The following is a 12,841-nucleotide window of genomic DNA, read 5'->3' on the forward strand; positions in this document are numbered from 1 at the left end:
TGACTATGACACATGTCTATTTTCTAGTTCGTTTATAGCTGATGATGAAAATGTACCCTTAAGCATGAAGTAGCAAAAAAATAACATAGTAACTAAGATGAGCATGAAAAATTTCAAGTTGACTTACAACAGTAATTGTGAATGTGAGATGGTATCGGTGCAATCAATTGTATGATTTCCCAGTTCATTTATACCTCGGAGGAAAAAATTGTAGCAAAATTACAGAGCTGTATTATTTTTAATAACTGCGGTTATTTACGTAAAAGATATCGGCGTAACACTATTATTAAGCCTCCAAGAAATATTATTTTAAACGTTGCACTGTTACTATCATGCCTTTTATTCTGTTGCTGCTGCTTATATGGAATGAGCTACTTAGCTTAAACATGGCATTTCCTAGTGCTCTTACTGTTGCTGTTGTGAATGTAGAAGGGTTAAACTTAACCCGATCTAAATCCGGTGAGTATGTTGTTTCAGGATTTGAAGGTAGATCTTTGAACGCAATTTTGGAAGCTATGAAGGTAAAAGCCACAATTATTACTCCTGATGACGGTGAATGGGGTAGACAACGGGAGGATGGCAGCTGGACTGGAATGATCGGACTCGTCCATGATGGCGTGGCAGATATCGCCATGTCTCTTATATCACCATCAACTGACAGAATGCCCTATGTGGACTTTAGCACGCCATACGCAATAACTAGCACTACTTTTGCCATTAAGAAGCCAGGTACTTTACCCAAAACGTATGTTTTTATTCACCCATTTACTTTTGGAACATGGCTAAGCTGTTTACTTCTTATCTTTTTGTTTCCAATAATATTAAAGTTGATTCTATCGCATAGGAGATCATACCAATATTTTTGCTTCAGACTATTTGGTAATGTTATAGGACAATCGCTCAAAATGCAAAGTCAAGCACTGAAAGACAGACTCCTTTTGTTATCTTGGTGGTCTTTTGTTTTTGTAATTTCAACCTCTTATTGCGCAGTACTCTTGTCTTTTTTAACGGTACCCATTCAGCAAGAAGCAGTCAAAGATTTCGAAACGTTGTCTAAGGCTGTTGCCAATGGCAATGTGAAATGCTATTTTAGAAGCGGGACTCTCTACAATAGAATGTTTACAAATGCCGAACAAAAATACATGAGAACACTAGGGGATATAATGATAAGAAATGAGTGGTTTGTTCGAAATCTGGATGGCATTAAGGATTCTTATGTGCAAAGCATTCAAGAAGGAAATGCATTGATTATGATAAAACTCACGTTAAAGAAGAATTTCGGCTTGATGGAGGACGTATTCATTTCAGGTGATAACTTGATAGTATCATCTTTGGTAGTTACCATCAACAAGAAATTTTGCTGCAAAGCTAAACTAGATGAAATCATATTAAGATTGGTTGAAGCTGGGATTTTTGGTAAAATATTTAGAGAAGAATCATGGAAATCCAATGAGAGATTGTTAAAATTTGTTAAACCTTCTGAAGAAAAAATCAAACCTCTTCACCTTGAAGATTTGTATGGGGCTTTTCTTCTATTGTGTTGGGGTTATATAATATCTTTAATAGTGTTAATAGTTGAAATTTTCTTTTCGAAGATAAGGAAAATAAACTAAGTTATTAAAGGAGCGAATTTTTTTTTTTAAATTTTCGATATTCTACAGAAGTATTAAAACCTGCTAAATGCAGCTTCAAGTCTCTTTTACTTAAAGATTTTTACTGTTCTTTATTCTTTTTTTTTCACTCCTGAAAATTTCCACCTTAACTATATAACTATATTTCATTTAGTGACTTTATGTTTATTTATTTAATTTTACTTTTTTTTTTCAAAAACTTTACTAGAAAGGATCACGAGTTTAAATTCTCGAAATATTTTTCCAAAAAAAAAGAAAATGAAAATGAAAGATGAAATGAAAGCTGATTAATTGGTTCAATATTTGTTTTATTTTTCCTTAAATTTTAAATTTTTTACTATCCAATTGTTCAAAAAATGCCAAATTCATTTTTATTTACTAAAATGTATGAAAAGGAATTTTTTAAAAATCCCTCAGTTGTTCTAATATAATCCAAAAATAATATTTTGGAAATTATATTATAATTTTTTTAGGAAAACTAAATATTGAAACAAAACATTAAAATTTTTCACATATAATTACTTTGGACAATATCAAAAATAATACGTATTATTTCATAATACTGTTCCTTTTCTTTCAATAATATCTTTGTATTTCTTGTTGTTAATAATATCTATTTCTTTGAAATGATAAATGTACAAATGAAAAGAAGTGAAAACTAAGTTTAAAATCAAAAGATTCTAAGCTAAGGGAGATTTTTTTTCAAAGTTTCCCTTTTTATTTACTTATATATGTAAAATTGAGTTTAGTTTAAAACGCCACTCCTTCTTTAAATTTTTTTATTATAATTATGTTAAAATGTCTTTTCTATTTCCATTATATTTTAATGCGATATATTTATATTGTTTAAATATTTTCAGTTCTCTAAATTATGGATATAAATAGTTTTGAAATATTCTCACAGGTGGCAGCACGGTTTGATAGCGAATTTCAGTTAAGTTATATATTTTATCTATTTGTTTATTTTTTTTAAGATACTCTTTTAATCACTATATCTCTAATAACAAATTGCAGAATAAATTTTCCTAAAAAAAAAAAAAATGCTCAAAATATATGAAATTTATCTTTATTTTCTGTGCAATATTATATTCTTAATTATTTGGAAAGTGCAAACAAACAACTGGTGACATCAAGTTCCACAAATAAAAGTAACATGACTGTAGTAACAATATTTCTTTATTTTTGAAATTTTCTTATGAGATTTTATTTGTATTTTTGTAATTTTTTTATGTAATTTTTATAATTTTTTTTAAAACCAGCATATTCTGCTTCCCGTTAGCTGTGCTATTCAACTCCCGTAGTTGTTCCTCATTTATCAATGTTTTTTTCCTCATAAAAATTGATAAAAAAAGATAATTTTGTTTCTAAAATATATAATTACTATAACTTTATGTTAGCACATTTTGTGAATTTGTTAATCGTAACAAATGAACGGATATCTATATTCGAAAAATATTGATACCTGCATTTGAAATTGAAAAAAATATTTGAAATTAGGAATAAAAACAATTGTGACACAATATTAAGTAATAAACGAGAAGTAATTTCACTTGTATGTATGTATGATAATTTACTTGTATGTTAGTAATATGTAATGATAACCTTAATAAATCTCTTGAACCTTTTACATTTCTAATGATTTCAATTTAAGATTTAGGTTTAGCAACATCTAATCTCTCGCTCTCTTATTTTTTCAATATATTTACTTATTTTTCTGCTTATTTTTGACAAGTTTATAAAATACATATCTGGAGAGAAATTTTTTTTTTTTGAGAATGGCTAAATATTCAATATTTAGGNAAAAAAAAAAAAAAAAAAAAAAAAAAAAAAAAAAAAAAAAAAAAAAAAAGAAGAAGAAGAGAAAAAAAGAAAAAGAAAAAAAAATGCTGTGAAAAAAAAACATTTAAAATTCCAACAACTTTTGAACAAATTAGACACGTAAGATTTCATGAGAGTCAAACACGAAACTCGTAAATGAAAATGTCTAATTTCAACTCTGTAATCGCATATCAGCTGGGTTAACCAGATGGCCTTTTTACTACATGTTAAACAGATAATAATTTTTGAACTAATTATCAAATGCGGACTTTTTTTTATTACCTCTTACTCCCTGTTCAATTTTCTACACATTTTCCCATTTACAAATTTCTAAATCTATTAGTTTCTGCGCTACAAAACAAAAAATAACGAAAAGTTGAATATCCAAAACAGAGACAGCGCTTCCGATTTTTCAATATAAAAACGGAAATAAATAAGGCTCTTAAATGTTCAAACACTAACAGATAGCTTTTTTTCTTCTTCTTGTAACCACTAAGATGTGAAGAAAATTGAATTCAAGTATGAACCGAATTTGAAACATAAATTAATTCTTTAATAGTTAATTTTAAAGAATAAAATAATTGTTCAACCATTAATAAAATTAATCAATTCTTTACTCAATTGTTTAATCTTTTATACATCCAATAATCATGGATAGAAAGCACCTTTACTTGTTAAAACTGGAGAGAATTTATATTAATAAAAAGTTGTCTTGCATAGTAAGCAGGATGCTCTCAACTTCAGAGCTATAAGTTATTCACTAAATTCAAAATCTGATATTTTTAGCATGAAATTTTTTCGACAAATTTGACTCAGGAAATTTTTTTCATGATAGGTATATGATAGGTACTTAGTTATTAAGTACTTTATTTTAAGTCTCATTAGAGCTGCACAATTTCTGCGACGGTCTGGGAATCATCTTTGAGGATGATCCGAAAACATGCTATCCCAATTTGAATCATCGTCAGAGGAGGTGACTCCCCTGATTTGGTAGGCTTACGACCAACGGATGAAGTACTTTACGGTAGAACAGTTTAACGAGAATCGCTACCGCGCTCCCTCAGTCCTTACGCAGGCTAATCAAAGTGATCACCCACCCGCTTACTGACAGCAGCCACTGATGATTGACTTCGATGTTCTACTGGGAACCGTGTCTTTACGATCAATCCACTTTATGAAGAATATATTATGATTTTAATGTATTATGATTTTAAAAATTTAAAGATGAAGTTTTTAGTACATAAAAATATTGATGCGAAAGAAAATGATTGGAAATAGCTTTTTCACATTGAATAATTTACGCTTGAATTTTCATAAAAAATGGATTTAAAGCGAATGGAGATTTTTTGGAATTATATTCTTTTAGCGTATTTTGTTTGTTTGTTTCTTTACTTATTTAATCATTAACAATCTTTCTAGTGATAGTACCCCTCTTTACAGGGTAATCTAACCAAGGAGTGTACTGTAATCAACCACCACTTTCAGCTAAGAGAAGAGTATCAAACTGACTTTGAGCAACGGAATCTAAGAAACCTAACCTAAGAGCTAAGGAATTTAAGAAACAAGGAAAAGAAAGCTAATAAAAAAAGTAATATTTTGCATTAAACATTATAAAAAGGGTAGGAAATAACTTAAAAAAGATAAAATTAAGCAAAAAGAAACATCCATGCATTGAAAAGCATAAAAAAGCGAAAAAAAAAGCTAAGAAATACCGTAAGAAAGATGCAAAGTGTAAAATAATAAAAACATTTCGAACAAAATTCTTAATAATTATCATTTCAGAAGTCAAGTGTTATATGTGAAAATGAACATTATATAAAGAGAAAATAACCATTTTAGCTTTGTGCAGCAGGATCTAGACTTGGGAAGAAAAAAAAGAAGAAACTCGCAAAAATAGGATAGCACATAAATAGGATATAAAGTTAATAAACAACGTCAAGAAATTAAGTTAAGAAATATCTAGTATTTTTAAAAAAATATTAAACAGCCCAGATTTTTAAAACTTTATTTTTGAGATAACTAACACAATAGAATGGTAGGCAGTAAAGATTTGCGCTACAGGATATGAAGTTAAGAAAACATACCTACAAATTGAAATAGGACAAAAAGGAAAAAATTAAACGTTTAGAGCTTTAAAAATGAATTATCATCCTAATAATTTGCTTCAAAAAAGAAGAAGAAAAAAGAAAGCTTATGATTCATAATCAGTTAGGTTTCATAAATCAGTTAGCATCGATTCATGTGCCTGATTTAAGACAGGAGGTATATGTAAATTTTTATTTCATCAAAAATATTATATTTTTCTTAGAAGTTTTCTTTTTATTTGTGATATATTCTTATATGATAGATTCTTTATATATCTGAATACCCGTTCTTCGTACGACGGGAAAAAAGTAAATAATCAGCTAATCGGTATTATTCGACACTACGAAATCATGCAAAAAACTGAAAGACGAATATCTACAAAAATAATAAAGCTAAAACAATTCAAATTTAAATGTATTGATATGTGTTCCCTTTTCCGATGACTTTACATTATTAGATTAAACAAAACACATTTTTAGAAGTTTCGTTCGTTTCGTCATAAATAAAGATTAAGAGTATTTAAGAGTATTCTATATCATATGACATGATATTCTTGCTTGCAGCAAACTCTTGACTGTCAAATCATATAACAATCAAGCAATTTTCTCCGGAAATGATCCATTTTGGGGTTGTAAAAATCTTCGTTCTAAAATACATATAATAAGTATCTAGGTACCGATATTAGTGTATTTGCTATTTAATAAAACTGTACCAATTACTATAATACCTATAGTACCTCTTATCAAAATTAATTAAGAATCATTTGGTATGACGATTTTAACAGTTTCCTTAAACAAATTAACACCTTTTAATCATTAATTTTGCTTTTTTATTTCAATTCCCGTTAATTTTAAATTATTTAGTTTTTCGAAACACGTTTTAAAAGTATAAAAATTAACAAAGTAAACACGTGGTTTTAAATAAATTTATAGGAATACTAATTCAGTGACGTATCCCTCACATGATGCCAACAGCTTCAATCATTGAAGTTACCTGAGATAACGCATGCAAATAACTGGAATTTCATGTCTTCAAAATATAAATATTAGGAGTATTCAATGTCTTATGGCATGATGCTATTGCTCGCGGACAACTCATGATTTTCAAATCGTAATATAACAATCAAGAACTCCATTTAATCAGAATTCTTTTTTGATTAAGTAGAGTTGTAAGCTGGTAAACATCACTAAAATTATATTTTAAACATTTCGAAGAAAGAAAAAAACAGAGTCAACTTCTAAACCAACGAGAAAAACTCATTTTTTCTAGCGTTTCTCCTATCCGAAAAAATCAAGAGAAATTTTCGAGCGATTTTTGGGATTGGAGTCAAAAATCACCTCTTGCACCAATTGTCCAAATTTCAAAATGATTAGAGATACACACAAGCACGTGCTTGTGCGTTTCACAAAGCACACATGCACACAAGCTTCTTCCCTTTATTTTTATATATTTATTTATTTTAATGTCAATGTCTTAAAATATTTTTATTTCTAAGCGTAGTGCTGGCAGAAAATTTTGAACTGGCATGATTTAGAAGAGTGATAACTAATTGGCGCGGTGTTCTTTTAAACATATTAAAAAATTTCTAAGTTTCAAGACAGATGTAAACCAACAATTGTGTCACTGTGCCACAGATCTTTCGAATCCTTAAGTTTTCAAGCTCTAAGCTTTCAAGGAAGTTCCGGTAGGACAAACAAATGCAAGCTGTTTAAATTCCTTTGAAGAAGTTGCCGGCAGTCAATAACAGTAAATTGTTTTGTTTTTATTTTGTTCGCTTTGGCAAACATTCTGTTTAAAGAACGGTATCGTAACAAAACAAGCGAAAAGCTTTCAGCGATAGTTTATTTTTATGAACATCAATGTTTGGACTTAATATTTACTTTTTGAGCATGAATTATTACCACAGAAAGTGCACTTTAAATACCACTAATTTAAGGGTAGTATAAAATTGAGAGATTCTCTTGCTTTAGATTGAAATTTTACTATTATGATAGCTGACTCATGATAAAAAAAGAATAAAATAAATTAACAAGTTTAAGAACTATGTTTTTTAAGTGAAATAAAAGGGAGAGAATTTTCGTCGAACCAAAAACATTTTGAAAAGATAGGAGGGGGTTGTTTGTGGTAATAGAAGTTTATTACAAAAGTGGTGAGTTTGTTCTTCGTTTTTGATCTAGCAAGAATCAAATTATTTTTTCATTTTAAATTCATTTGAAGAATGCAGCACTTTATCAATACTTTTTCATTGTTTTCTCTTTTGTTTGTATTTTTTTTTATTTTGGAAAAAGGTTGAAATTGCAATTGGCTATAAGTTTAACTTCTACATCTTAAGATATAAATGCGATTTGTGTTCATATTATTCTCAAAGCTTCAGATGAAATATGAGAACTCAGCTGATCGGAAAATTGTCGAATTTTAAATTGACAGTAATTTTTATTTTTCGATTTTTTTTCTAAAATCTGATTGTAGCTGTCAGAAAACAGTCAAAGCATGAACTGTGCCCCTGTTAGAATGTAACTACTCTAGCTAGTTGTATAGTTGTTGGAATTTTGATTAACAATAAATTCCTTGAAATGATAATATAACGATAAATTCTTCGGTATCATTGGAGCTTGTATTGTCTTACAGCACAGTGCGCTAGTTAAAATTCAAGCTTTCTAGCTAGTTGGGAAGTGTATACAAGTGCTGGTTTGGAAGAAGTGGGAGTACTAATTGGGATATTATTCCATGGTAATGATAAAACAAAAAATTTCCTTGTCGAGAAAAAATTGAAACGTGATAAGTTTAATTGGCGATAAATACCTTTTTTTGTAATAATATGATAAATTTCTATTGGTAATAACATGGCGATTACTTTTTGTTCTTATTGGTTAGGATGCGATAGGAATTTGCATTTTGGTCAAGCAAAGGAGCATTTGAGCCGATATTATAATCGAAGATTAATTTTACTTGGCGACAAATTCTTTCTGGAGCAGTTAGGAAACTATAGAATTTTTAATGTTATTAAATACAGAATTCCATTTGAAGTAAGGTCATTTTAATTGGTCAAAACTTCATTTAATGATAATATGTATTTAGTGATGAAATGACAATAAATTCTGCATTAAGCGGTCATAAAACAAATAAAACTTGTTTTAGTGTAATCAAGAACAGTGATGCAGTTATAATTTGTGAGATTAAAATTTGAATGATGTTAAATTCCGTTTAGAAAATCTATTTTCTAGAATGTAAAAAACTTCACAAAAAAACTAGCCAGCCAGATCTCCTGACCTGAATACAATAGATAATGCTTAGGACTATCTTGGTAGATAAGTTGTTGGAATAAGTTCTCCTCTATAGTCGGAGTGTATAAGCTGGGAAAAGAAGTTTTTAAGAGAAAAGAAATTCTGGAATGTTTTTTTTTCTTCCTGAAATGTTATTGTTATTATCATACAGTACGGTAAATTTTGAAACTTTTTTTCCTCCGTACAAATTTTTTTTCAATGTGCAATACTATTAACTAAACTAAAACTAAAACACTCATTTCGAGTTCTAATTCGTGGAAATCCGATAATAAAACCAAAATTTAATCAGATTGTTTCGTTTTTTTTTCCCTTTTTTTTTTTTTTTTCTTTTTCCTTTTTACGTATTGAACCTCAACTTTTAAGGGCTGTGTATTTTTGTCAAATGAGAAATGAAAGGCGTTTATGCTTTGCTAGAAAAAAATGACAAGTTCAATATTCACTTGATTGTACGTCCTTTAAAATGTATTATAAATAAATAGATGAATGAATAAATAAATAGGCCAACACCTTTTTTCCATTTTTAGTAGAGAAGAGATATTGGGCAAGTTTTTAGCTTTGCCGTTTGTCAATAGTCACTGAGCTGAATTTTGCAGAAATTCATTATCAGCAAGCTCCGATAGGTAGAGAAACAAGTGCATTTATTATTTCTCGTGTATTTATTATATAGTTTTTCACTACTTATTATTTAAAGATTATGTAATAAAAACACCAAAAATATTAAATGCATTTGTTTTTCTACCCTTTGGAACTTTAGTACTCATTATTTAACATTCACTACTTATTATTTAATTTTAAATAATTAGTAATACTAAAGTTCCAAAAGGTAGAAAAACAAATGCATTTAATATTTCTCTTTTATTTATTTTAGTCTTCAAGTAATAAGTAGTGAATGTTAAAAAACAAGTAATGAAGTTCCGAGTTATAGAAACTCAAATGCAATTATTATTTCTCGCTTACAAATAATAATTTTATAATAATAAGTGGTGAATGTCAAATAATAAGTACTGAAGTTCCGAGAGGTATAGAAAAATAAATGCATTCAATGCTTTTCGTTTATTTATTATATAGTCTTTAAATAATAAGTAATGAATGTTAAATAAGTAGTGAAGTTCCGAGTTATAGAAACTCAAATGCATTTATTATTTCTCGTTTACATATAATAGTTTTATAATATTAAGCAGTGAATGTCAAATAATAAGTACTGAAGTTCCGAGAGGTATAGAAAAATAAATGCCTTTACCATTTCTCGTTTGTTTTGTGTAGTTTTTAAATAGAATAGTAAGTAGTGAAGTTCCGAGGTATAGAAACTCATATGCATTTATTATTTCTCGTTTACAAATAATAGTTTTATAATAATAAGTAGTGATTGTCAAATAATAAGTACTGAAATTCCGAGAGGTCGAAAAACAAATGCATTCAATGCTTTTCGTTTATTTATCATATAGTCTTTAATAAGTAATGAATGTTAAAAAATAAATAGTGAAGTTTCGAGTTATAGAAACTCAAATGTATTAGTTATTTCTCGTTTACAAATAATGATTTTATAGCAGTGAATGTCAAATAATGAGTACTGTAATTCTGAGAGGTAGAAAAACAAATGCATTCAATGTTTTTCACTTATTTATTATAGTCTTTAAGTAATAAGTAGTGAATGTTAAAAATTAAGTAGTGAAGTTCCTATTTATAGAAACTCAAATGCATTTATTATTTCTCGTTTGCATATAATAGTTTTATAATATTAAGTAGTGAATGTCAAATAATAAGTACTGAAGTTCCGAGAGGTATAGAAAAACAAATCCATTTATCATTTCTCGTTTATTTCTTGCAGTTTTTAAATAGTAAGTAGCATATGCATTCAACATGATTAAACTTATTATTGTCCTTTAAGAATTCATTTACTAGGTACATTTTTAAAGGTAGCTCATGAAGCTGCTTGTCTACACGTGGACAAGACGGAAATCCAATATTTAGCCAACAACTCTTTTCCGGCTAAAAACAATCTTCAATAAATCGCGGCGGTGTTGCGTGTGGATGTATTTTACGATGTTTTTGCTATGAACAATCTGTTCTTGAGTTTTGGTTTGCGGGTGGTCTCCCGAGACGATGGTCTTCAGAATTTTTGGACAAGCGTTTGTTTATTTTAGCACCGTTGATGGACTGCGGCTCGTAGTTCTCAACAGCTGCTGTTTTATGACTAGCTCTGCGGAGGTCTTAAGTAAATATTATTTACAGATTTCCTATCTATAAGAGCGTGTTCAACTAAAAACAACTCAAAAAACTATTTTTTTTTTCGAGTGCTGGAGAAGCTCTCCAGAGCTGTAGCCGTTCTCATCTTAATTAGATTTATAGCGAAACTCTTCTGTGTATAGCCATAGAATACGAACGAACGTTTTTTTCCACGAAATTGAGCTTTTAAAAGAAGTCTTAACATTTTTATTAGGAAGAGGAGGAAGTGAAGAAATTAAAGAGATCAAGTGAAGAAAAATAACATCATTAAAAAAATTATCTTGCATTTTATGAGGCAATTTTCTGATTATTTTTCTATTGCCCTTGTCTATGGACTAACACTATCAAGAAAAGTCGTTGTAACTTAAATATATTTATATCAGTAACTATGCAATTTTAAAATTACTCCCTCCAAAAAAAAAAAAAGGCATAAGGACAATAATGATTGTTTAGTACTTCCGAACTAAAAAATATTCATCTGTAAGATCTTAAAATGGTTTATTGTTATGTTTTAACGCAGGTTTGAGCCGCAGTGGCTCAGAGACACAGCGCTCGCCTCTCAATGAGGTGCCCCGGATTCGAATCCCAGCAATGACTGGTCGATACGAATTCGGCTCCTACCGACCACAGTGCTGACGATAATTATCCTTAGTGGTAGTCGGAGCATGGTTTAGAGCCCCCTAACCGTCGATTTAACAGTGGCAGGTTTTCGTGGTTTTCCTCTCCATGTAACGCAAATGTGAGTAAGTTCCATCAAAAAAGCCCTCCGCAAAGGCATATTTCTCTCAATATTTGATTCAGGAGTTCCCTTGTCTTTTGGATTGGATTCGAAATTACAAAGCTACGGAGTTGAACCTTGGTAGTCGTAAACTCAGAATCGGATTGGATGCTTAACGCCGGTTATAAAATACAACATAAAATAGCACAGGTTTGAGCCGCTGTGGCTCAGGGATGGAGCGTTTAACTCTTAATGAGGTGACCAGGTTCGAATCACATCAGTAGCTGGTTTATACGAATTTTGCTCCCGGCTCGCACCGACTACAATGCTAACATAAGATATCATTAGTGGGTGACGGATCATGGGTTAGAATCCCCCAAGCCATTAGGCTAACAGTGGGAGGTTTTCGTGATTTCTTCATGCAACGCACATGCAGATTATCACCATCAGAAATTTCTCAATGAAGGCTAGTTTGCCGCAATGCTTGACCTGGGAGTTCCCTTGTCCTGTGTGTTGGCCTCAAAATTACAAGGCTAAAGATTTGAACAATGGTAGTCGTAAACTCAGAATTAGGTCGATTGTTTAACGACGGTTATAAAATGAAATAAAATAAAATAATGCTAATAAGTTCAGTTAAAATAATGCTAATAAGTTTAGTTCAGATTTCATGAGGAATAAAATTTATAACTAATCGTTTCGTTCGGTTTCTATAGCAACTTCATCAACGATTTCGTTTTTTGAATTTCCATTAAACTTCTGGAGACTAAAAACACTCATTCAATATTTTCCTCCAATGAGATAATTTAGTGTAAGTTAATTTCTTGCTTGCGATACTGTATTCATTAGTTTCATTGAATAGGTTGAGCAGAAACAGTTCTATATAAAGTTTTTTTTCATAAAAAAAATTAATATGACTTATTTATTATTATTTAAGTGTAAAAATGGTTCGAAATGCTAAAGTAATTGCAATAAAAAATTTTCCTTTCCCACTATGCGTTTTGAATTCGTCCTCTAATCTTATAAATCAATGTAATCTATGAAATGTAAACTAAATACTATTATTACAATCGTAATCTGTA

At 29.6% G+C, this 12,841-nt stretch overlaps 1 protein-coding gene across 1 annotated transcript; it reads left to right on the forward strand.

Annotated features, from left to right (window-relative positions):
- Positions 1-386: 386 nt before the first annotated feature.
- LOC110283558 (glutamate receptor ionotropic, delta-1-like) lies at positions 387-1,613 on the forward strand. The gene has a single exon (XM_021148880.2). It carries the CDS (start codon positions 387-389, stop codon positions 1,611-1,613), a length of 1,227 nt encoding a protein of 408 aa, XP_021004539.2.
- The last annotated feature ends 11,228 nt before the right edge of the window (positions 1,614-12,841 follow it).

Source organism: Parasteatoda tepidariorum, chromosome 4 (assembly GCF_043381705.1).
Source record: "Parasteatoda tepidariorum isolate YZ-2023 chromosome 4, CAS_Ptep_4.0, whole genome shotgun sequence".
Taxonomy (NCBI): domain Eukaryota; kingdom Metazoa; phylum Arthropoda; class Arachnida; order Araneae; family Theridiidae; genus Parasteatoda; species Parasteatoda tepidariorum.